Genomic DNA, 26,959 nt, shown 5'->3' with positions numbered 1-26,959 from the left:
GACCAATCACAATTCCTCAATTAGCCTGGCACCACCTAGAGGGGCAGTGCCTCTGTGGAATCAGTTCCCTGGTAGCTGATTGACCCAAATTCAAAACAAATGGAAGGGAAGTCTAAACCTCTGATTGATTAAATCAAAATACAAATTCCCTTCTCACAACCTCATTTCTCAAATCCATTGAAAATAGAATCAAATTTATAAGAATAAATGCATTCCCCTGTTGAAAAATGGTCAAAAAATATGAACAGGCAGTTCTCAGAGGAAGAAATTAAAATTATGCTCCAAATCACTATTGATTAGAAAAATGCAAATTAAAACAAGCAAGATAACTGCCTCATACCTAGCAAATTGGCTAAAATGACTAAAAAGGAAAATGATAAATGCTGGAGAGGATGTAGGAAAATTAGGACACCAAGATACTGTTGGAACTGTGAACTGATATAACCATTATGGAGAGCAATAAGGAACCAAGTTCAAAGGGCTATAAAACTATGCATACCCTTTGATTTAGCAATAACACAAGTAGGTCTGTATCTCAAAGAGATCAGAGACAAGGGAAAAGGACATAACTGTACCAAAATATCTTTAGCAGCTATTTTTGTAGTGGCAAAGAACTGGAAACTGAGAAAAAAGAGATTTCTATTGTATATGTGATCTGTGTCTTCTACCACGACATGAGCAACATGGAAATATGTACTACATGTAAGTATAACATATATCATCAGACTATTCACCACCTACAGTAGGGAGGGAGAAAGTATATTTTAAAATGTAAAAAAACAAATGTCAAAAATTGTTTCTACATGTACCTGAAAAAAAAAATTATTTTAACTGGGGGGGGGGGTGGCAGGGAGGGGAGAACTCTACTGAATTAAGCCAGACAAGAGGTGATAAAGAACTGAACCAGTACAAATGACTATGAGTGGGAGAAAAGAGACAGATTCAAGAAATGGCACGATGGCAGAAACAACAAAACATAACTGAGACATGAGCAATAAAGAAAAGAGGAGAGGCTGACACTGCAGAAACCAGAGTGACTAAAGGATGGTGATGGCATCTGACAAAAATACAGAAACTAGAATAAACTTGGGGTGGGGGGGGGAGTTTTGATAGTAAGTTTTGTTTTGGACATGCTAAGTTTGAAATCATAATACATCTGTATAGGCCTTAAAGGTTTGTAAAATGCTTTACAAGTTATCTAATTTGAGATTCACAATAATTCAGAATGTATTTATTATTCCCATTTTACAATTGAGAAAACTGAGACAGAGGTTAAATGACCTGCCCAGAGAAACACAGCTAGCAAGTGTCTAAGGCTGCATTTGAACTTGAGTCCTCCTAACTCCAGGCCCAGCACTTTATCCACTGGGTACCTCATCAACCCATGCATAAACAAAAGGTAGTTTAAAGTAAATGGAAGGGATGGGGCAGCTGGGTGGCTCAGTGGATTGAGAGCCAGGCCTAGAGACGGGAGGTCCTAGGTTCAAATCTGGCCTCAGACACTTCCCAGCTGTGTGACCTTGGGCAAGTCACTTGGCCCCCATTGCCTACCCTTACCAACTCTTCCACCTATAAGATAATACACAGAAGTTAAGGGTTTAAAATAAAAATAAATAAAATAAAATAAAATAAAAAAATAAAGTAAATGGAAGGGGACAGCAGGGTAACTCAGTGGATTGAGAGTCAGGCCTAGAGATGGGAGGTCCTAGGTTCAAATCTGGCCTCAGACACTTCCCAGCTGTGTGACCCTGGACAAGTCACTTGACCCCCCATTGCCCACCCTTACCACTCTTCCACCTAGGAGCCAATACACAGAAGTTAAGGGTTTAAAAAATAAAAAAAAATAAAGTAAATGGAAGTTGACTCCCAGGTTTTCTTGGGGGGTGGGGGGGTGGAGAAACCAAAAAGATCAAATGAAATAATATGTATTAAGTGCTTAATCATTGTTCTTGGCATATAGTAGATGCTTAATAAATGCTTCCCCTTAACTTCTGAAAATCTTCCATATTGCAGCTTACATACCTAAGATCTATTGTAAAGAAATATTAAGAACTCAGTGAGATCCTCCAAGTAAATCAACATGTACTTTGATATTTGGTGACTTTAATGCAGTTATGAATGGACATTGGATAGGAAGAAATCTGGAAAATAAGGATCAGGAACAAGGGATGAGAGAAACCAAAGGCTTATAAGACTACACAAATACCTCACATCTATGCATCATGAATATTTTATTTGAAAAGAGAATTGTTGAGTGCTAGACATGAGTACTAAGTAAGATTACAAAAAACAAACTGAATTAACTGACAGTAAATAACTTGTTTAATCAGCAATGTCTGTACAGTTAGACTACTGACTGCTTAAAGCAAAGTCAAAATCAGTACAATGATACAAAAAAGAATGAAAATCAGAAAAATGGCAAATATTTCATGCAACTAAAATCACTTAATTCTGACCCATTCAAGTAAGTTATTGTTGATGAAAAAGGAAATATTGGATGGGGAAAAAAAATGGTAACACTGAAATCTATAGACATTCATTCAAAAGTTAAACCAATGTAAATCAATTGCCCTAATAAATAGACCAAGAGAATCTAAAAGGTTCTAAACCTAAAATAAATATTTGACTTGCTGGCCCAAAATCAAGAAATGGCAACCAAATAGTAACTAACACTTCTATGGTTTAGAGTTAGACAAATTGTGTCAAACTCAAAACAGATTCCTTGCAGATAACATACTGACCTAGAAAAAATACCAATTAATATTGCTTTATTATATATTTTGGTTTTTGTTAAACATTTCCCAATTGTATTTTAAACTAGTTCCTTCACAGCTCATCCCACCCCCAGCGAGTGTGACACCTCTGGTTTAGATTATAAACTATCTTACAGAGAAAGCCAATGGAAGATTATGAGGAGGAAATTGGCTCAAAGAATATATACAAAGGCAGAGGATAGAAAAAGCACTATAAAGAAAACCTGGTAAAAGAACGCATTAAGCAAAGTCATTTCAAAGATATTTAGGGATAAGGGAATAAGTATTTAGATATTATGATACTATGTTCCAAGAACTATACGAAGCACTTAACAAATATGATTTCATTTGATCCTCACAACAACCTCATGAAGTAGGCTCTGTTGTTATTCCTGTTTTACAAACTGAGGAAACTGAAGCAAACAGAAATTAAGTGACTTGACCACAGTCATACAGCTAGTGTCTGAGGCTGCATTTGAATTCAGGTCTTCTTGACTCCAGGCCTGACACTGTACCACCTAGCTACCCCATATTAACAATATGAAAATTAAAACTAAAAAATACTCTGAATAACTACTTTCAAAATGAGGTCTTAAAAATATTTTTCATTTATTTTTAAAAGGTTTTATTGATGCTAATGAATTTGTATCATAATACTTTTACCTCCCTTCCCATTGCATACATCCTTATAACAGAAAAAAGTTGAACAAAATCAAATAAGGAGCAACCACATTTGAGAAATGATGCAACATTCTGTACCTAAACTCTCTATACTGAGAAGAATGGAGTATTTACACCATCTGTTCTTCAGGACCAAGATAGATTATAATTAATTACTCTTTGGCAGTCAATAAGAGTTCTTTTATTTTATGTTACTGTCATCATTTTTAGGCTGTTCTGGTTATGTTTACTACACTCAGCCTCAGTTCATAAAGGGTGATCCCATACAGGTCTTTTCTCAATTCTTCATATTTGTTGCTTCTTACAGGAGCATACATTCACAAGCCACAATCTGTTTAGCCATTCCACCAATGGGTACCAACTTGATTTTGTTACATATTTTTTGCTATCACAAAAAGTACAAAGTTAGCCACTTTATCTAAAGAAAAAGGGCAGATAAAAAGAAAAATTCATCAACAAGTCCTCTCCTTTCTCCACATCCAAATGATTAAAACTTCCACTAATACCCAACCCTACCCTCTGCCTCAGGGACAGATAAACAGGCCAGACAGGTAGGCAAAATGGTATTGTGGGAGTCAGTAGACTTGGCTCTAGACTTAGGTCTATAACAAAACTTACTGTATGACCTTGAGTAACCTGTCATTTCGATGTGATTATTTTCTCAGTATCAAATTGTGTGGAATGAAATTCTGGAGGGGCTCATACCACAAAAATCAATGTATTGAGCAGACAGGAGAGTTGATATTTGCAAAGTTCACGTGACTTTATTGGGGGGTGGGGGGAGGGAGCATGAAGGACCCTGTCTGGGCCTTAGACAGTGTCCTCAGAAGGGGGTAGGGGACTACCTGGGCATAGGTAGCTAGCTCACAAAGGGGTATAGGGTGAGGGAATACTTGACTGGGCATGGCCAGAAAGGGGGGAAGAGGGGGAAGAGAAGGAGTGAGGGAAAGACAGACAGACAGACAGACAGTCAGACAGACAGAGACTGAGACTCTACAGTCTGAGGTCCCAGAAACAGTGGGCCTTGAAGCCTAGGTTTGTTCAATTTTTATAGGGATTCAACACAATGCTATCTCCACTTTCCCATCCTCTGTATCTTATTATACTTTCCTTCTTCTATCTTCTTTCCTGTCCAAGGATTTATCAAGTTCAGGAAACACTTTTTGAAACATTACTCAGGTCATAGTATTGCAACATTTCTTGGGACATGTAGTCAAGATTATAACTTGTAAGATTTTTGATTTCTCTCATAAGAATTAGGTCACCCCCTAAACTTCTTCCCATAGAAGGGGGGGCACTCTCTTAGTCACATTGGAAAAAGAGTATATTAAAGGCCTATATTAATATATGTGTATAAAGCTGCTTAGGGAGGGGGTTTTTTCTACTCTTCACGAGGAGAGATTGATGTCTCCTAGTGGAGAGCCCACACCTAACTTCATTATTTTTCTACAGGAAGTTGCCAATCTATAATTATTAATACTAATCAAAGTATACTGGGGAATCATGCACAAATTTTATCCCACACAAAATGATCTCTATAACCACACGATTCCATATAATTTTAAGATTGCACCTAAAGTGAGAAAATTTGAGTCAACAAAAGTCAATGAAAAATCATACTGATTCTGACATTTGGGGTAACACAAAATAAATGTTAATAAACTGTCAATATCATGTATTAAAAACTTAGGACATTAATCAAATTTACTCATTTTAAAGGCTGATCCAAAATTCCAAAGGTATTTCAATTCAAATTACAGTTATTCATGTTATAAACCCTGAAAGGTTATTGAAAAAAGACCTCCAACTTTTTCAACTCAACAAGTATTTTATTCAGCAACAAAGGCTTAATTTCTTTTCTCAAACAGTGATAAAACAGTGTAGTATTTTATTCTTCCAAAATTTACATAAGCCACACTTTTCTTTTCAAGATAGAACACAGACCACATGATGGCAAGAGGTGTATTAAAGTTAAATGACAAGGATTAAAATGCCAATTTTCTTACTTGTTACCTGTAACCTTAGTCACTTTACTTCCCTGGACACCAGGTACTTCAACTGGAAAATGAGGATATTGTGCTAAATTATTTATAAGGTTCCCTCCAACTCTAAATGTTCCAATCAGGTAATATGATGATAAACTGTTACCTTTTAAATCACAATGAAAAAAATCAAACATTTAATCTTTTAGCTAAAACATCTTCCAAGACACAAAAGCATCCAAAAAGTAGCATCTTCCATCCTCATTTACTTTCACTTAATAGTGTATAAATAGGAAATAATTATTGGGAACACAATAAACGTAATGCATTTTATTTAGAGGTTAGAAAAAGTATAGCTTATGCAACAGTTCTCTAGCAATAAAAGAATGAGGGGCTACATTTCCTCCAGTCAGCTGCTGTATCCTATCTAAATGCCAAAATATCCAGAACAGGAATCTGAGGTTAAAATACAATCATTCATAATAAGAGTAATCCTGAATATAGCTTGCTTTGTACAGATTTGTTTGCACGTTGTCTCCCTCCTTAGATTGTAAGTTCCTTGAAGTAAGGGCTGGCTTTTACCTCTTTTTGCACTCTCAGAGCTTAGCAAAGTACTTGGCACACAGTCGTCCACGTTCAACGTTTAATAACTGATTAAGTCAGAAATCATCATCAAATAGCCAAAAAATGAAAAGAATACAGGTGATGCTTGTGTCACCTTGGAAGCTGATAGATGCCTGTGTACAAAACACGGCCTGACCTTGGCAGTGGGAGGTGCGGCCCAGGCACTAGTGAGAATCCTGAACTCTCTACCACTTGTGGTCTGTTGACAAATTCACTTTCCAGTACACAGAACGTACCTCATACACCACGAGAAAACGAAGCAGCGCGAAGGTCAAAGGTTCTCGAGAATGGTACCAGAGGATAACAAAACAAGCCCGAGGCCTAAGAGGAAGCCTTTCCCTCTCACGCCCAAGACCACCCTCCACCTCCCTAAGCCGGCCAGAAACTAACTTAATTCGTCATTAGGGAGCCTCCCCACCCCACCCCACCCCCAGATCCAGGCTCCTCACGGCTTGGTAGGGCCCGGGCCAGTCCCTTCCAGGCCAGTGGGCCACCCCCGGCCTCCCTCACCTCAGCAGCGCTAGGAAGGCTGCAGGCTCCACGTCGGGCAGCTCGATCTCAGCCGAGGTGGTGGCCATGCCGCCGTTGAACATAGCGTCGAAGACCGCGCTGCCGGCGGCCAGCACGAAGCGATGGGCGGGGATGCGCTGTGGTCCCCCGGCAGCGGCGGACCCGGCGCCCCCGCGGCCCTTGCCTAGGACGAAGCGCACGTCGCTCAGCAGCTCCGTGTTGAAGAGGAAAGCGAAACGCTCCTTAAGCGACGCCTTGGTCGCCTGCCAGTTGTATAGCGGCTCCCGCTGTAGGGCCACCGGCGCCGCCGGCCCCTGAGGCGAAAGCGGCGGTGGAGGAGGAGGCGGAGGAGGAGGAGGCGGCGGCTGCGGGGAGGCTCCAGCGCCCTTCTCGGCCTCTGGGCCCAGGAGAGGGTCTCCCGGAGCTGAGGCCCCGATTCCGGCCATGCCCTAACCGCCGCGAGTCCCTGCGGAGTGCGCTTCCCCGACGGCTTAAGAGGCAGTCCAGGGTTCGGCTGCCATTTCCCACTTTGGACCGGTCCCCACTCTCGGGGCCAGGCCGCGGCTGTGAGGAGCCTGCCTCAAGCAGCCGGTTCCGTAGCGTTCGCTTCTAACCTTCCGGGAAAGTGCCACTTCCGGCCGCTACCCACGGGAGGGGGAGGGGCGCCCACGCACGCGCCCCCGCGCCAGACCAGGGGACGGTGGGAGGGATCGGGAGAACGGCGGCGAGTGTGCACCTAGCGCCTCACTGGGTGATGCCGATGGGCGCTTTGGGGAAATGCTGGAGAGGTGTGGCAGTGCGGAGAATCCGTAGTGTCTCCTCTCCCCACCCCAGCCTACAGAAGTAGCTATAGCCTGCCCTGGATCTCTTGGAAGACCTACGGGAGAGGTCAGGGCAAATCAGGCATGCTGGACTCATCTCCTTTCCAGGAACAAGGCAACTAGGGTAAGGGGACAGGCAAGGCCACGCTGCATTTGCCACAATTGTGACGCAGGAGAATCTTGCCTGGGACTTCTCAGTTCTCCAGCCCCCTCCCGAGTTCATCTCCACCAAGAGAGCCCCTGCCAAACCCTTCCGGTCATCAAAACCTGCCCTCAGATGATTGATGGAAAAGAAACATTAATATAGCTATGGAACCCAGGGCAAGTCACTTCACTGGTGCTTGCCTCAGTTTCCAAATCTGTAGAATACGGATAATAAAAGCACCTAAAGTTGGTTGTTAGGATCAAATGAGATAATTGTGCAAAGTGCTTTGCAAACCTTTTTAAAAGTGCTTTCAAAATGCTAGAAGGCAACTAATTGAATTTAAGGTATTGCCAGATGGCTCCCAAATCAGTGAATTAAGAAAGTATTTCAGTGAAATATTCTCATTCTAAGAAGCAATATATCTAGAAGGGTGGTCTTTCAGACTTTTCTGCCAAGATTTTTTTGGAGCTGGAAAATTTTTGCCTCTCACCTGATGCAGAAGGAAAGGCCACTCACTCTACTTGGAATCAGAAACCTGGCTCCAAACAGGCCTAGCTGATCCTGGTGGTATGATCTTGGACAAGTCAACCTCATTGAGACTTCTTATAAAATGGAACAAGAATATTGCACACTATTACCCAAAGTCTTTCTTTGGTCTGCTGCTACTGTTCCCACCTAGGTGAATCATATCCAGTAACTTTTTTTTTTCTCAGTCCTCACCTTAACCTTTCTTACTGTGAGATATTAACTTCTGTAGACATTCAAAGCCTATAAACTGATGCCACCCTACCTTTCTTATGGCTCATTACTTTTCCACAAACTGCTCCAGCCAAACTAGACTCTGTCCCCAACATCCTGTACTGGTAGCCTGAGTGCCTGGAATTCCTCCTCCCTTCTTTGATCTTCGCCATTCTTTTTTTTTTTTTTTTTTTTTAAACCCTTACCTTCCATCTTGGAGTCAATACTGTGTATTGGCTCCTTGGTGGAAGAGTGGTAAGGGTGGGCCATGGGGGTCAAGTGACTTGCCCAGGGTCACACAGCTGGGAAGTGTCTGAGGCTGGATTTGAACCTAGGACCTCCTGTCTCTAGGCCTGACTCTCAATCCACTGAGCTATTCAGCTGCCCCCTTCCCTATTCTTTAAAGCACCATCTTCAGGAAATTTTTCCTGATTCCCAGTTTGTAATAACTTCCCCCACTTCAGGTAGCATTTTGTTTTACATTCCATAATGTACATATTGTATATTATATCATTATATGCATATCTTCCTAATAGCATAGAAATATAATAGTAAAGTATCTCCCTAATAGTATATGCTAACTTCCTAATAGTTCCATGAAGAAAACCTTTTTTATCTTCCACTCTTCTTAGAACCAAGGTCTGCATATACTAAGTGTAAATCTATTGAATTAACTACCCTTTAGTTAATTGTTTCTTTCCCTTGGTTTCTAAGACCTGCTGCCTCCTAGTCTTCTTTTCCTTCTTGCAGTGTATGGGTGTCCCCCCAATGATTTGTTTTGACAGCTGTCTTCTCTATATATTCCTAATAAGCTTATCCTTATTCAGAGGGTGAATTATTACTACCTCTTACAGTTATTACCTTTATACAGATGTCTTTTTTGAGAGATAGATAGATATGTCTGTGGGTGCATATATGTATATAGTATATATCAGGAGATATGTGGAAATCAGCCCACTGAAAATGAAGAATGGAACCATATGTGTGTGTGTGTGTGTATATATATATATACACACACACACGTAATACACACATATAGAGATATATCCCCTAAACTCTAGTCTATTTTCAGTGGTCAAGGTAGACATCTTCACCAGGATGTCTCCCTCTGACATCTTAAAAAGTAATAAGCACTCCTCAAAAAGAAAAACAAAGAACCCCAACTTTCAGTCACTTCTCATTGTCAATATGATCAAATGTAAATCCCTCATCTGGCATATAAAACCTTCTATAATCTGTCTCTAATCTACCTTTCTATCCTTATTTCATTTTACTCCTTTTCACAAACTCTGTGTTTTAGTCAAATTAATCCCCAAGGTTCTGAGTCCTCCCCCAGATTCCAGGTGGGAAAAGAGAGAGGTGACTGCTCATACCATTGAACTAAGAGTCACCAACTACAGTCCTAGCAAGATGGAAGACAACCAGACATTACCATATACCCTGCCACTTTGTCCTAAGGTTCACTGAGCCTTACCATCTGGCTACCATTAAGCATCCCCAAACCGGTAGGCACTGTCATCTTACCTGCTGGTGCAACCTTAGGACCTTTGTACTGATAGAACTCTTTTGAATCCACTATCTCTTCCACTTCATATATAAACTCCTTGAGAAGGACTTTTTTTAAAAAAAATATTTATATCCTCAGACCTTAGTATAGTGCTTGGAAAGCAGTAAACCTTTCATTTTTTTTCCTTCATTCATTATACTGAACTCTCTCAATTCCATATAGTCCTCTAAGCCTAGAAAGCAATCCTTCCATGTCTCTCAGCCTAATTTAAATCCTTCTCTTCCAGCACTCCCTTGCTGAGAAACCATATCCTATCATTCTAGTTACACCTTGCTCCCTTCTCACACTTTTCCATCCAGTAACAATGGCTAGCTTGCTCTTCCTCTTATGCAATATGCCATCTTGAAATTATATGCTTTTTTACTGGCTGGTCCTCATGCCTAAAATAGCTCTTTTTAAACCCTTACCTTCTTTCTTAGAATCCATACTAATTGTCAGCTCCAAGGCTTACCAAGTGGTAAGGTCCAGGCAATTGGGGTCAAGTGACTTGCCCAGTGTCTAAGGCTAGATTTGAACCCACATTCTGCCCATTCCAGGCCTGGAATTGGCTCTATTCACTGAGCCACCTAGCTGCCCCCAGAATAGTTTTTTTCCTCACTTCCACCTTTGAGCTTTCCAAGTTTCCATCAAGTCTTAGCTCAAATTCCACTTTCTACAAGAAGCCTTTCACCTCATGTTCCATACTGTCCTTCTAATCCCAAATTGCCCCCAAACCCCAAGCCTTCCCTCTGAGATGACCTTCTATTTACATTCTACATATCTTCTGTATATGGGGTTATTTTCATGTCATCTCCCCTATTAGAATGTGAACTTATGAGCAAGGACTGAGTTTTTGCCTTTCTTTGAATTTCCAGTGCTTAGCATGGTGCCTTGCTCCTAGTAAAAATTCAATAAGTCCTTGATGACTGACTGACAGACTGTCTTCCCTATGAAATTTTCTCTGATCCCTGTGGGGTGAAAGTGAAGGGAGGAAGGGAGGATGGATGGGAGAAAGGAGAGAGGAAGGTAGAGGAAGAGAAAGGAAGGTAGAGGCAGCCCTGGTGGGGGAAATTGACCAGAGCCCTCAAGTGAATGATCAGAGAGCAACTTTAGGGTTTGAATAGCTAGGTTTTATTTTAATTAGAAAGGGAAAAGTCTAGGGAAAACTAGGAGGTAGGAAGAAAGGGGAAAAGGCGCCAAGAGAGAGATCAGGGTTCAGGGTAGAGAGCGCTGCTTCCAGTTTGGAGAGAGCTAGCCCACCTCCAGGGTCAGAGAGAGATGCTTTCAGGGTCGGGAGAGCAGACCCTCCTGGGTAGAGAGAGCAAAAAGGCGCCACACTTTCCCTTTTATACTTTCCCTGACACCTCCCCCCCAAAGGAAGTGGGAGGTGTCAGGGGGAGTTGTAGCAGAGAGAGTCCTGGGAGTTGTAGTCTCCCAGGGCTTAGGATAATTTCAAATGACACACCCCCTAGCAGAAAATGACCACTCTCCTCCTTAAACTTCTCTTAATCTTTTGGCTAAATAAGTGGAGTCAAACTCAAATAGAAATGAGTTTTGGAAGAAACTAATATATGCAAAAAGATCCCTGCAGGTTTTACATTAACTTAAGTTTTAAGTAATGTTATCTATATTTTATTGTCTTTATTTTATTAAATATTTCCCAACTATATTTTAACCTGTGACCTTGAATTTGATACCTAGGGTCCAAATCTCATCTCCTTTCTCTTTCATCACATTCTCAAATCTCATCTCCTTCCTCTTTCATCACATTCTATCTTGAATCATAGTTATTTAAGAACATTGGTTCTTTGAAGGTAAGAACTATATCATTTTTCATAGCTATATATCTAGCTCCTAGTTATCTTCCACCTAGTAGATGCTAAACTATTTGTTGACTTTAATTATTAGATCTGTTATTTCACCAATGCCCATATTCTTTCTATTTTTTCAGGCTCCAACATCTATATGACTTTTTTTCCTACAAGATTCTTGTCCATCCATGTTTTCCACTATATCTATAGAGGCTCTAACAATCACACTAGAAACACTCCTTTTATTCTTTACTATTTAGGTTATCTCAGTGTATAATTCTGGCTGTTCATTTGTTGTAAATTTGTCTATTCTCTAAACAACAGTTCACAAAGTTTTATGTAAATATGAGCCATGATTTTTATCACCCAGAAGCATATCAAGACAACTTGTCCTATGAGAAAGGTCTGGCCTTCATGAGGAGACATGTTTAGAGGCAGAAAATAACACCTCTGTACTCCATCATTCGAGTAAATAGTGTTGCAATTAGGATTCAAAATGCTTGTGGCAGAATTGTCTGTTTAAAATAATCCAAGTCACTCTCAGAAAACCTTTCTATCCACATGTTTCCCTTCTCCTTGACTTTTATATTTCTTTGACTTCCATGACAATTTTCACTCTATTGTTTCTACTTCTTTATCAACCTCTCTGCCTCCTTTGTTGACTCTTTCACATTTCAACAAACACGTATTAAGTACCTAGTATCTCAGGGAGGACATGATGCTTGAGAAATAACCTGGAGAAAAAGCTCTAAGGGCAGTGAGGTGATTCAATAGATAGAGTGCCAAGACTGAAGCCTGAAGGACTTTGGTTCAAATCTGGCCTCTGACACTTCCTAGCTATGTGACCCTGGGCAAGTCACTTGACCCACATGGCCCACCCTTCTTACCACTATTCCACCTAGGAGCCAATTCACAGAAGTTAAGGGTTAAAAAAAAAAGATTAAGAACTCCCAGGTTATATGAATAGCAATTTAAATTCTAATAATAATCTAAAATAAAAATTTTAATAATCATCAACATGACAATAATTGCATAGCCAAAATATCATTATGCTTTAAGATTTATAAAGCCTTTCACATCTAAAGACTAATCTGAGTAATCTCATCTTTACATTTAACTGCTGATACCCTTTGAGCAAACAGAACCAGACACCACGTGCTCAGTTATAAATGTGGCTCCTTTTGCCCCCTGCTGGACTTTTGCACCAAGTACAGAAGCAAAGGAAACCTGCCATTATCCCAGATGCAATTTATTTGTCATACATTCTTTGTTGGCATGTCACTGTTTGGAAGCCAGCCTGAAGAAATAATATATGTCACCCTGTGTACTGACTTTATAATTAGAACAGATGTCAGGTCAAATCAGAACAGGGCACTTAGGCAGACAAAATTCAGGAAGAAGCCAGGGAAAGCAGAAATGATGGAGAGAAACAAGTGGGCAGAGAGGTATTTGGGGGATTCTTTTGACATGAAGAGGAGGAGACCTTGAAGAAAAATTTTAAAGGCAATTTTTTGGCCCTTGGGAATATTTCAGCAAGTCCAGAGAAGTTCAGCTGCTATTGGATAACCCTCTGTGAAAAGCTGAATAATTGTAGTTAAAAATAGAAACGAAGGTCATGAAGCTAAAGAAAAGAAGAAACTACATGCTCACATGCCTAGAGCAGACTGAGAAGCATGTGAAAGATTATCCTTCTCTTAAGGGGCTAGTGGTGTATTTTAGAACCACAGAATCTTTACATTGGAATGGATCACAAAAGTCATCTAGTCCAACCTTTATTCCTCTTAGAATATAGCTACTCAAGGCAAAGAAAGGTTTCTTTTTTTTTTCCCCTTTATATTCTTAATGCCTTCCATGTTAAGTAGACTCTCAATAAAGATTTGTTGAATTGAACTGGAATGAAACACAAATCTCTTCTGTACTGGTCCTAACAAGTGGACCTCAAGTAATAAGGAATTCATCAGCTCACCAAATAGCCCATTTTATTTGTGCACAGCTTAAGATGTTTGAAACTTCTGTTTAAACCAAAATCACCTTCTTGGCAATCCTCAGCTTAAACCAAATTCTGCCTCTTATCTAGGGCCAAGAAGAATAAATTCAAATTCTGGTCCACATGACAACCCTTCAAATGTTTAAAAACAGAAATGGGCACGAAAAGAGTAGTAGTCAGAGGACTGAAATTCATATTTCATCTCTACCATTTATCACCTGTATAATTTTGGTCAAATCATTTAATCTCCCTGAGCCTGTTTCCTGATCTGTAAATGAGAGAATGGATTAGATGGCTTCTAAAATAATTTCCAGTTCTAAATCTATGAACCCAGGATTGATTATGGCTTCTCTCCTGTTCCAACTCTTCCCTTTATTAGGCTAATTAATCCCAATTCCTGATCCTGATATAATTTAGTTTTGAATTCCTTCCCTGAACTACCTCCTCTGGACCATACTCTAGCTTGTCAGTGTTTTTCCTAAAATGTGGTCCCCAGAACTGACTAGTTGGGAGGCTCTTCATTCTCTACTTAGAGTAAATAAATTAGCATTTACTTTTGGGGGGCTGCCATATCAGTCTCTTGATATATTGAATATGAAATTGGGTAAAATTCCTACTTTTTTTCATGAATTTCTTTCTGGTCACACCTCCCCCAGTCTGTGTGGTTGAATTTTTATATGGAAGAGATAATGAGATAGAACCAAGGAAAGATGGAGCCAGGCCATTCACTCAATGATCACTTACTCCCTGGGAGGAGAACTTAGAAAATATAGGCTTGAGGAAGCAGCAGGGTGACTCAATGCTCAGGATCACCCAGCTAGGATATGTTTGAAGCCAGGTCTGGCTCTCTATCAGCTGGGCCTCTTAGCTGCCCCCCTAGAAACCATCTTAATGAGATAAGAGGCAGCATTTTGTTCTGAAATAAATATAGGACTGGGAGTTGAGTCCTTGGTTCTAGGCCTGGGGTCATTTTATCCTTTTGGGTTTCAATTTTCTTTCATGAAAAGTGAGGGTGATGGAAAAGGTGATAGTGCCCTCTGGTTCTAAAACTCCACAACAATAATAATCTAAATATAATGCTTTTTTATGGATTGAAAAGTATTTTTTCCTTACCAGTGCCCTGTGAAGTAGAAAATGAAGATCATTACTTACCCCCTTACTCATGAGGAAAGCTCAGAAAGGTTGGGTATGTCTCAATAAAGTTTTGTGTCTATTAACTAGTAAATTTTGGAGCTGACTTCCCTGACTAGAAGCTCTGGCCCCTTCTATTTCCTCTTTATACCTCAATAAATTTCTACACTAGATCATTTTTGTTTGTCCTGAGAGAACGTGGGATCTTTTTGCCAAGCTGAAGCACTTTCACTTGTAATCTCTCTGGAGCAAAGGGGAATGTTCATTATGCTGCCTCCTAGGTACTGAAGAGAGATGATTACTCCCTTTATCATTTCCCTATTTTGCCCTACCCCCTTCTCCCTCTAGCCATGAAAACTTCCTTTTCAAGCTGCCTTTACTTCTGAAAAGCCTTTATTTATGTACAAGGAAGCCTTAGCCCTTACCACCACTATTTTCCATTTTTTCTTCTTCCTCTTCCTTAAATTCTACTTAGAGGGAAAAATACCAAATGCTTCCTCACAGTGATTCTGGTTATGTTAACATAAAATTAATATATAGTTAGAACTGGAAGAACCCTTAGAAGTCATCAGATTCAACCCCTTCATTTTATAGATAAAGAAACTGAGACCTACAGAGATGAGAAGATTTTCCCAAAGTCATACTCTAGTTGGTGATAAAACTGGGATGAGCCATAGATCCTAATCCAATGCTCTTTGTACTTACTTTTTCCCCATGTTGCCTTCTAACTCTTCTGGCCTCTATTCCCAGTTTATCCCCTAGTCTCCTTTTTCTTTAGCTTTCATAACATGGCAGAAACCAAATGGCAATTTTTTAAAAATCAGCTTATTTTTCTCTTCCTCTCCTTTCACTTCCTTTTTTTTCCCTGCCATCCAACATCATATCAGAATATACTTCTACGTATAGTCTTACAGAGAAGAGACTCTGAACTAAGGCACCCTTAGTTTGCTTGCTTCCCTAAACCAAGTCAAGTCTTCAGTGGGTCTAAACCGGTTTTTCAGGTGGGATGGGTATTCTGGCCTTTGCCCACATCATGGATTCTCTACCTTTTTTACTTTATGGACCCCTTGGGCAGTCTGATGAAGGCTATGGACCCCTTCTCTGAAGCATATTTCAAAATTCATAACATAAAGTACATAGGATTACAAGAGAAACCAATTACATTGAAATATAGTCATCAAAAAGATTTTAAAACAAAAACAATTTATAGACCCCACATTAAGAATTCCTGGTCTAAATGCATTCTTTAAATACTTGGCCTTTTGTGAACAAACTACCAGTTATACCAGATTTTGTGATAGGTCCATATTCCTAGGGATTACAAGAGAAGAGATGAGGAATCTTTTAGACTTGGAGAGGGAAACACAACCTATACAGTGTGGCTTCTCACTGAAAATTAAACTCTTAGGCTCATGGAGGGAGTAGGGAGGAAGCATCTATAGAATTATTCATGGTCAAGCTCAGAGGTTACAAGGAGTAATTCTATATTTCAATGAAGTTATAAAATACACTGTGCTAAGTACCAACATTTGTTGTTACTGGAGAGGGGAAGCACCCAGAATGGTTTAGTGGTTTCAGTTTATAATAAGCAATAAATGAATCTAATCCCATAGCAAGACTCAGTTCAGTACTCAATGCTAATAGTGCAAGCACTTTGTAAGAAGGGTTATAGCAGCAAAGACACTGGCCAGGGAGGAAAAAAAACCTCCGTAACAAAATAGCCCCTTCCTCAACTTCTCAATAAGCCTGGTTAGTTTGTCTCCTAGGTGTGACTGGGTGGCTTTATCTTTTTCCCAGTGTAAAAAAGATGAAAGCTACTCCCTGGCCCCTTCCTACTAGAAAAATAAGTACAGAGTTGAACCCATAGTGTTAGGCATTGAGCATGGAGTCAGTAAGCCGACTTCAAATCTCTCCTTAGACACTGTATGACCCTGGGCAAGTCACTTAACCTCCGCCTCAGTTTTCTTAACTGTAAAAGGAGAATTATAGCACCTATATGTGGTTATGTGGTTCAAATTGTATAATATATGTAAAGCATTGAGCATAGGATAGACACATAGTAGGTTCTTATTAATTGCTTGTTTTCTCCCTCACTTGAAGAGGCAAAATAATCATAGAAGCTGCCGTGATCTTTAAGGGACTACTGAGCTGCTGGAAACCCCCAGAATGGACCTTATCAATCAGTCAATCAGAAGCCATTATTAAGCATTTACCATGTGACCCTGTTCTAAGCACTGAGAATACAAAGAAAAAAAAAGCTTATAATTCATAAAACAACATATATTCAAACTACATGCAGAGTGGCCTTAAAAGGAAAGAATCAAGGGGAGAGCCAGGATGCAATAAGCAAGAAGCCTGGAAAATAGGAAGAGCCAAGTGGTGAAGAAGTTTAGATGCCAAAGAGAAGAGTTTGTATTTGAACCTAGAGATGGAAGGGAGACGAGGGAGCTTATAGAGTGGAGAGAACCTGGGTGACAAGTTTATGTGGGAGCTCTGGGGTAATCCCTTGGGTGGGTATGCAGAGAATGAACAGAGAGCAGGGATGGCGGAGAGATGTAATGCAGAGTCTGATCAGGAGGCTCTGGCAATAATCTAGGCAGAAGTTGATAAGGGCCTGAACCAAGAGAGACTGAGTGAAAGGAACATATGCAAGAGAGGTTGGGGAGAAAGTAATTACAAGATTTGGCAACTGATGGGTGGAGGAGTCAAGGAAAATACTGAGGGTGTAAACCTGCATAACTGGAAGGATCATGGTGTTCTCTTTGGTAGTGGGGAAATTCAAAACAAGAATGAGTTGGGGGTGGGGTGGGGAGAGATAATTCTATTTTGGAGATTTGAGCTTGAATTACCTCTGAGGCACTCAGTTCCAAATATACAGTAAGAAGAACAGAATTTAGGAGAAAGACTAGGGCAATATGTGGAAATCTTGGAATCATCAGTATAGGGATGGTCATTGAACCCAGGGAAGCTGATGAAATCACCATATGAGAGACCATAGAGAGAATGGAGAAAAGAGCCTAAAGGAGACTCAGGGGGGACAATCATGGCTGGTGGGAGAAACATAGATGATCTCAGAGCAAAGGAGACTGAGTAGCTGTGAGAGAGGCAGGAGAACCAAAACAGAGCAGAGTCAAGAAAATCCAGAGAGGAGACAATTATCTAGGAGAAGTGGTTTGAGAAAAGTCATTGGAGAAGTTTTGGCAATTAAGAAATCACTGATAACTCTGGACAAAGAACATCCAATTAGAGTACTTAACACTAGGATATGATTTAGAAATTGATACAACATACAATTTTTAAGTTTATTTCTATATATTTATGCTTCATCAATATAATTTTATATAACATATAAATGTAAATTTAATACTATTGCCCATTAATTCCAAAGAAGAAATTGTTAAATATGCAATACAATATTATTTGATTTGATATTTTAAAGATTTTTTGTTATACATTTGATTTGAGAATTTCCTTTAAAACTTGAATCTCAGAAATCTGAGGGAGCAAAACATGCTGTTGAGGCCTTGTGCACTTTATTTTATTTTTATTTTTAAAACCTTTCCTCTGTCTTAAAATTCATACTAAATATTGGTTACAAGGCAGAAAAACAGTAAGGGTTGGGCAATTGGAGACTTGCCTATGGCACATGGCTAAGAAGTGTCTGAGGTCAAATTTGAACCCAGGACTTCCCATCTCCAGGCCTAGCTTTCTATCCACTGAGCAACCTACCTGCTCCTTCCCTGGCATACTTTAAACATTTATGTAAATATCTCCGATTTTCAACTATAGTCAATAGGCAACCTATAAAAAGCAGAGGCATAATTCCTCAATAGATAAATGGTCAAAGAATGTAAACAGATTTCAAAAGAAGAATTGTAAACTTTTAGCAATTTTATTAAAAATTGCTCCAAATCACTAATATTACAAATAGAAATTAAAACAATCCTGAGCTTTCATTTCATATTTCTCCAAAAAGCAAAAATGATAGAAAGATGAAAATAGTCAGTGCTAGAGGGGTTATGGGATGACATTGCATAAACACAATGTTAGTGGAACTATGAATTAATACAAAAACCATTTGGAAGTATGCAATAAAACTGATTAACCTATTTGTGCATTTTGATCCAATAATCCCACTACCAATCATATACTACAAAATGATCAAGAACAGGAAATTTCCCCTGTATATCAAACATTCAAAGCAGCATTTTTTGGTAGCAAAAACACAAAAACCAAAAAAAATGTTTGCTTATTAGAGAATAAACAAATTGTGCCATGTCATTCTCTTACTCAGTAAACTCCAATAGCCCCTATTATCTGTAGGATCAAACATACATTCTCTTCTTGCAATTGAAGTCCTTTGCAACCTGGCTACAACCAACTTTTTCAGACTTACATTACTCTTCTCCATTCTATGATCCAGACAAAAGTCTTATCGATAATTCCTCACACACAAAAGTACCTCCTATTTCTGTACCTTTTGGATAGTCTTTCCCCTACCTTTTCACCTCTGCCTCTTAAAATCTCAAATTTCCTCAGAAGCTCAGTTCAAGCATTACCTTATAAATAAAGTCTTTCCTCATCTCCCCACATAACTAGTGTTGCCTTTCCATAAATTACCTTATATTTATTTTATATAGTCTTGTACATATATGTATGTATATGTGTGTATGTGTATGTATTGTCTCTTCTAATAAATTATGAGATCCATGAGGATCCCATCCTTATGCCATGAGGGCAAAGATTTTTTATTTTTGACTTCATATTCCCACAACCTCACACATTGCTTGGAACAAAGAAGATGAATAATAAAAAATGCAATAGAATACTATTGATCTATAAGACATGGTCAAAATGGGGATCAGAGAAATATGGGAAGAGTCATATGAACTGGTACAGAATGAAATAAACAAAACCCAGAGATCAATGTTCACAATGACTACAATAATATAAAAGAAAACAAATATTAAAAGGCAATAAAGCTCTGATTAATTGTAATGATGAAATCATTTCAGGAGTATTGGTGGTATAAAACATCTTCCTTTTATCAGAAAGGTGGAGACTTCAGATTCAGAATGTAGTATACATCCCAGGACTATTGGTTTTGCTCAAATGTTTTTGTTACAAAGTAATGTTTGTTTGTCTGTGTTGGGAGGTGGGGGTAAGGAGGAGCAGATAGAAATAATAGTGGCATGAAAGCACAAAAGCATTAATAAAGCTTTTTTTAAAAAAAGGTAATCATTCCGCTTCCTGGATAAAGAATCTATTCTGTTGTAAAGTGGATAATCCAGCTTTGCCCTGCTCATTCCTACTGATCTATTGAGTATTTTTAAATGTTTCATGGATAATTCCTCACACACAAAAGTACCTCCTATTTCTGTACCTTTTGGATAGTCTTTCACCTCTGCCTCTTAAAATCTTTTTTTTTTTTTTTTGGCATCACTATCATTAGTGAACTACTTTCTCCCTTGTAATACAACTATGATCAAGTAAAACAAATTTATGTTAAAATGATTATGTCTGAAAATGTGTTTCCTTTTGTATCTACAGTCCATCAAATCTAGTATACATATTTCCTTACCAGTCTTCTGGAATTGTGATTAGTTATTGCATTGGGCAGAGTTTTTAGGTATTTTGAAGTTTTCCTTTACAATTCTATTGTCAATATATAAATAGTTCTCCTGATTCTGCTTATTTCACACTGTATCAGTTCATATAAATCATCTCAGGTTTCTCTGGATCAGTTCCTTTCATAATTTCTCGTGGCACAATAATATTTCATTATATTACATACCATAATTTGTTCAAGAATTCCTTACTCTATAGGTACCTACTTTGTTTCCAGTTCTTTACTACAGTAAAAAGTGTTATAATTTTTAGTCCAAATGATTCTTTTTTCTCTTTCTTTTTTTTTTTCTTTAGGGTTTGCACCTAGTAGTGGTATCACTAGGTGAGTTCTTTTTTAGTTGGGTAAAAATAGATAGACAATGAGATTGCAGGATCTTTCTTAGTTTTCAAACACCCAAAAGATTTGGACCTTGATAGACCTTGGAGAAAGGAAACACCACCAAAGCATGGTCAGCCTTGAAAGGAAGCAGGCCAGCAATGGCATCACAGAGTCCTGAAACATTAATACTGGGAAGGATCTGAGAGATCATTGAAGTCAAGTACCTCATTTTACAGGTGAAGATACTGAAGTCCAGAGAAAGTAAAGTCATACATATGGCTAGTGTAAGAGTTAAGACTAAAAGAAAACCCAGAAAGGAGCAGGAACTTCATCCCTAGCCATTATTCAGTAGCTCTGTTCATTTGCTCTTCCAACATACTTCCATTTCTTTATTTATCCAGCCATCCATTTATTTATATATATATTTCTTTATTTGTTTCTTTATTTGTTTGTTTATTTTTATAACCCTTACCTTTCATCTTGGAATCAATACTGTGTGTTGGTCCCAAGGCAGAACAGTGGTAAGGGCTAGGCAATCGGAGTTAAGTGACTTGCCCAGGGTCACACAGCTAAGAAGTGTCTGAGGCTAGATTTGAACCTAGGAACTCCCATCTCTAAGCCTGGCTCTCAGTCCACTGTGCTACATGACTGCCCCACAACATATTTTTATTTTAAGGGACCTCTGGGACATCAAACATTGTTGACTTGTGTTAAAATCATTATCTGGGAAAAGATGGATGCCACCTTGACTGACAGGGCTAGCAGTTGAGAGATTTGGAATGTTCCCAGGTACTGTGAGCCAGGGGCAAAAATCGGTTGGCTCCACCCTATAAATATCCCCAAAGAACAACAGTTGGGAGCTCAAAGCTCAGAGCTGAGATTTGAGCAAGTTTCTCTTGGAGCGAGAACTGGGACAGAGGGAGGTGAAGGTTGGAAGAGGGTAGGTCTGAAACCTGTAACCTGTACCTGACTGAGAGAGAGCTAGTGATCAATCAACATCAACATTAATATCAATAGCCTTCCCTAATCTCTGGCTTGGCTGTGGCCAGGCCAGGTCAGAGTTAGTGAGAGGGTGAAGACCTCTAGCTTCTACCAGCCTAGCAATCTTTAGACTTGATCAACAATTAGCTTAGTAGTCAAACAAATAGCAATAGGGTTCCCAGATCTTCAAACCTATTACCTTGTTTTCCTTTCCCCATTAATAGTTAATATAGTGATTTACCAACAAGTACCTTTCCTGAGCAGTTATTCTACCATAGCCTTGGGAAGGGGAGAATCAATATGCAGTCAGATAACTACAACAGCCAATCAATAGCCTATTAACAACTAATCCAACTTCAGGTTGGGCCTAGTGAGATTAACCATCTACCTAATCTCTCAAGGGTCCTGACCTGGGCAACTGTTAGAAGGAAGCCACTGACAGGCTTAACCAACCAAACCTGTTAGGGAGAAGAGGGATAGATTACATCCATAGCTATTGTGAGAGGAGATTGTTTCCTCCCTCACCAACTAAAGCTGGCTTAAGCCTTGGACACCTAATCCCTCCTTCATTCATATTATCTCTAAGATCTACATACCATCCATCCTCCCAGATCTAGAGAGGAAGATCTATAGAGATATAGATAAAGATATTATTGTAAGGCCAGATTCATTCCTTTTTAACACCTGTGGACATATAAGTATTTGTTGATTTGATTTGAAAATCCAGCAAAATACAGTTCTACAAACCACTAGCACTTAAGACATCATCAATAAGATTAAGATAAGTAAGGAAGCACTGAATGAAGGAGGAAATGGGGCAAAAATATCAAGGTAGTTAGAATAAGTAAAAATATAGAAAGCTTTCCTTCAAAAGTAGATTGTGAATTATCAAAGATAGGATTCCTTTATATCTCATACCTGATAGTTCTGATTGGTGGGCATGGGGAGATGGAAAGTTTTAGAAATGAAGTATGTCATGGGTGTTGAAGGCAATACTACACTGACCTTCCATCTCTAGAGACTGGAGTAGTTTTGATACAGCTTCTGAGATGAAAATCAGGATTTGACTACTACAGAAAAAAAAACTTGGTAATTCAGCCTAGCAATGTGTTATTATCTACAAAGCTTTACCATCATATGAGCTGAGTCAGAGCTCCCTTCTGGACTGAGATTCCAAGTAAAAAGGGGAGATAGCAGAGACACTGCTTTTCTTTTTTTCTCCTTTGTCTTCTCTAATGGTTCCCCAGTCATTATTCAGTGCTAAGGATTTCCACAGCTGTTAAGGAAAGCTAAAGCTACATATTTCCCTTTGCAGCTGTGGAAATCTATAGCACTGGTCAGATATCAAGGGAAGTATATAACTTTATGAAGATGTACAGAATGTTTAGAGAAGACTAACATTTCTGGTGTGAGGGGTTTTCAGGGCTGCTCGTTCACCTTTGGTATCCACCTTTTACCCAACTCACCTATGGTTCCAAGAAGGTGTAACATGCATAGCGGGTCACACTCTAGCAAAACCTTGGCAGGCAGGCTAAACCAGACAGATCACAAACCTGTCGGTGTTAGAAGGATGTCTACTCCAAGCATGTGAAGACTACCTGGCAGAATGAACAGATGAGAATGATTTGTTTCAAAGGTCAGGAAGGAGGGTGAAGCATGTGCTGTAGAGCACTTAGAGCTTAGACATTAAAGATGATAAAGTCATCCACTCCATCCTGCAGCATCCATCAGCAGTATCCTGATTTTTGTCTTGCCATTGGATTCTGAGGACTCTGGAAGAGAAAGTTTTTGAAACTCTGCCTCTTTTGCGCAGCTCACATTCAAGTCAAGACATCACCCCATGATGTCATTGGTCTTCTTCAAAAATGAAGGATGAACAACAGCTTTACCATAGGATTCTCTCCATTAAGCAGCTTTCACTGAGGATATAGGACTTGAGACAGACAAAGAAGAAAGGGTACAGTTTCTACGATTTTTTTTTGATGATGCTTTTCATTATCAATTGGGAAAGCAGCAATATGTAGGAACAGAAAGATGAAAGATGGGAATGACTGTGGTAAAGGCATGCAGAAGACGGTGAGGAGACTGGATTTGACTGAAGTATAAGAGTTAATTTAGAGACACCAAGAAATATGAAGTTGGATGAGTAGTGGCCACGTTTGTGGTGGGCCCTGAATACCAGTTTGAGGAGTTTAGCTTGATTCTATTGTAAATATGAAAAATGATAAATGCTGGTATAAATATATAAATTAGTATTTTAATTAAAGCCATGTTGATAGATAAAATCATTAGACCACGCGCTTGTAAGCATTCAAAACTGCCGCCTCCATACCGTCTCCCATTTCCTGGAAGCCCTACTCGCCAAAAAAGAGGCCACTCCCTCCTAACCCACGAGATTTAAGCGCTCCCCTGCGTCAAGACGTCGGAAACGGAAACCAGTTGGACCATGTTGGATCACGGGAAATGTAGTTTTGATACATTTCCCTTGTCCATAGAAATATATACATTTTTAGATGGTTTCTTCCAATTTCCTTTTTACACTATATAGACACCAGGAGTATGGTGAGGCTCTTGAACAAGGTACATCAATCAGGAATTGGTATACAGGGAAGGGAGAGAAACATTGATCTGATATAAAGCAATGATGGGCAAACTTTTTAAAGAGGGGGCCAAAGGAAAGGAAATGCTCATCTGTCAGTCTGTTTCTAAGGCAACTCTTTGGAAGTTTCATTGTACTGTATCCTACTCATTGTATTCATTAGATTAGGAATAATATCGCTAGACCAGATAGAACATTTCAGCCCCCCCCCCCCATCTGACCCATGGACTGTAGTTTGCCCATTACTGATATAGAGGAAAAAATACTTCCTGTAAGGCTTGAATTCCAATTCTAAAAATTAATATGATCTCAGGCAAATCACTTCTGCTTTCTAGGTCTGTTTCCTCATCTATAAAACAAGGGAATTGGAAGTACAATGAAAATTGTTTCACTCTGTCTCCTTGTTGGTTCTTTCACTCCTGTATTCATTTTGTGGCATTATTTTAAGATTGGTTGGAGAGGAGTCTCATGGTGACTTTGAGGTTCTCTGCTTCTACTCAACCATCTTGGCTCCACCTCCTCTCTGGAAGTACAATGGAAAAAAATGAAAGTAAAATGGAAAGAAGTAAAATGGAAATAGATGGAGAACCAGAGGCCCTGTCTTTTATGACCTGTGTAGGCTTGGGAAAATTATTTTATATTACACTCTTTTTTTCTCATTTATAAAATGAGGAGGAAAGAATAGATGAGATCTGAGGTTTCTCTAAGAACCCATGATCTCACCATCCTGGTGATGGGGGCTGGAACCCCTGAGGAAATGACATCAGACTGGGTCAGGTGGGGGGGTGACCTTATTAGAACTCTTGGCTCCCTCCAATGAACAGCCATCAGGGGAAATTCCATTAGTTCTTAACACTGCAAAGCTAGGGGTGCCTGTGTCCACCTCCCTAGGGGAGGAGGCAGAGGGACTTTCTTTCTATACAAATCCTACCCCCTGGGAAGGTGACAAGAAAAGTGGCTTTACTTTTACCAGCCCAAGCCACATCTTGTGCTAACTCAATAAAAGCTTTGCCAGAGATGAATAGAGCTTGAATGGCAAATTCTTCTGAAGCCAGATAGAGCCCTGAATTCAACATTGAGACCTCTAAATTCTATTGAAGTCAGGGAAGACATGAGATTTTGAGCTAGAAGGGACAGCAGAGGCTGTCCTGTCCACTCATGTTATTCTGTGGTAATGTAGAGACAAGCCCCCATTTCACAGTTAAAATCTTAGAAATGATCTGACAAATGAATTGAAGAAGGGATAGGTTTAGGATACAGGTGGGTGGATGTTTGTTAATTGACTAGAAGAGGCATGGACTCAAGACAGGAACCTCAGAAGAGGGTCGAATTGCCCTAATCCTTTGGTGTGGGGGCACAGGGGAAAGAGCATTCGAGAGGTGGAGGTCCTGTAAGGAAATGAGAGCCTCTAGAACTATTTTCAAAAGCGTCACAATCCGGTTTAGGTCACCTTGTGGGTAGCTTCTGTTTTGTAACTATAGAGAATCCCCCAATACTAAGCGGCATTCTGCTTAGAGTTGTGGGACAAGTGACCAGGGTTCTAGTCCTGGCTCTAGCATTCACTCGAATTCTTGGGCGTCTCTCTTCGGCTGGATATTCTGGGGACCTGAGCATTATTGGTCTAGTTGACGTTTGGTGGCTAAAATCTCCCTCCAGTCCCCAGCCTGGATCTTCAGCCAGGCGTTTTTTTCCTCACAGGTCCGGAATGGCAAAGGTCTCAGAGCTGCAGATTTAGGAATGGGGTTTAGGGCCCTGCCCAGCCTCAGCATGGGGGGCTCCCTCTCCTCCCCTCGGCCCCGCCCCAAGCCCTGCGCTCCTCGGGCTCCTTCACAGCTGTCTTGGAGGCCGCCACAGGAGGGAGGGTCGCTGCTGCCCTGGCCAGTAAGGCTACAAAGGATAGTGCTGCCCTGGCGTCCTCGAGCTTATGGTGCCCCCTTGGCCCGGGCCGCTGGAGCCGCCCCGGGGGCCGGACGTCGGGGGCGCTGCCGCTCGCGGGCCCGAGAGGGCAGGCGGGGTGGGGCGCCTCAGGGAGACGCGCGCCCCGGCGGAAGCTCAGTCAAGCTCAGGGGAGGAGGCAGCCGACGCGCTCGATAGCGGGGACTCGGGCGCGCTGCAGGAAGCGAGGGGCAGGAGCGGCAGCCGCGCCCAGGCGGACTTGGCGGCGGGGGCGGGATGCGGTGAAGGCCGGCCAGGGGCCCCGGCCGAGATGAGCGCCTCTGCGGCCACCGGAGTCTTTGTGCTGTCCCTCTCCGCTATCCCCGCCACGTACGTCTTCAACCACCTGGCAGCTCATCGCAAGTGAGTGAATGGGGCGAAGGAGGGGCAGGAAGGGGAGTGTGGGGCTGGGGGAGGTTCGCGGTAGAGCCTTGCCCTAGCTGGTCTCCCGAAACTCCAACATTCGGTGACTTGTAAAATTCAGCATCTGGATTCAGTGTCTTAAGCGCTGCTTTTGTTAATACATATAGCACTCCTGGATGCGACTGAAGCAAGATTCTAACGGGGACCCATGGAATGTATGACGCTCTAACTTTTTACATCTAGCCAAATCTGTTCTGCCTGTGGGAGCATGGACGGGGTGGGTGTCCTTTCTGGTCAGCTTTTTTCTATGGCATTAATCCGTGCACACCTTTCATTCTTGTGGGGAAAAGAGCCGGATTTGGACCGGACCAAGCTTCAGATGCCCATCCTGCTTCTTTCTACCTG

General features: G+C 40.5%; 2 protein-coding genes across 4 annotated transcripts in view; one reads left to right on the top strand and one right to left on the bottom strand.

Moving 5' to 3' along the window:
- Positions 1-7,133, bottom strand: part of BTBD1 (BTB domain containing 1) — a 36,827-nt gene extending 29,694 nt beyond the window's left edge. The window contains exon 1 of the mRNA XM_044665481.1: positions 6,551-7,133. Coding sequence (XP_044521416.1) covers positions 6,551-6,996 — 446 coding nt within the window. The 5' untranslated portion in view covers positions 6,997-7,133. The remainder of the gene's footprint in view (positions 1-6,550) is intronic.
- Positions 7,134-26,180: 19,047 nt separating this feature from the next.
- Positions 26,181-26,959, top strand: part of TM6SF1 (transmembrane 6 superfamily member 1) — a 38,844-nt gene continuing 38,065 nt past the window's right edge. For 2 of the 3 annotated variants that reach the window (XM_044665480.1, XM_044665479.1), the window contains exon 1: positions 26,437-26,554. In XM_044665480.1, the coding sequence (XP_044521415.1) occupies positions 26,463-26,554 (92 nt within the window). In that variant the 5' untranslated portion in view covers positions 26,437-26,462. Of the gene's footprint in view, positions 26,555-26,959 lie in introns of all 3 variants that reach the window. The other variant, XM_044665478.1, reaches the window with a different exon arrangement.

Source organism: Gracilinanus agilis, chromosome 2, assembly GCF_016433145.1.
Source record: "Gracilinanus agilis isolate LMUSP501 chromosome 2, AgileGrace, whole genome shotgun sequence".
Classification (NCBI taxonomy): domain Eukaryota; kingdom Metazoa; phylum Chordata; class Mammalia; order Didelphimorphia; family Didelphidae; genus Gracilinanus; species Gracilinanus agilis.
Note: the sequence above shows the minus strand (reverse complement) of the source record. Positions and strands in the feature narration are given on the sequence as shown.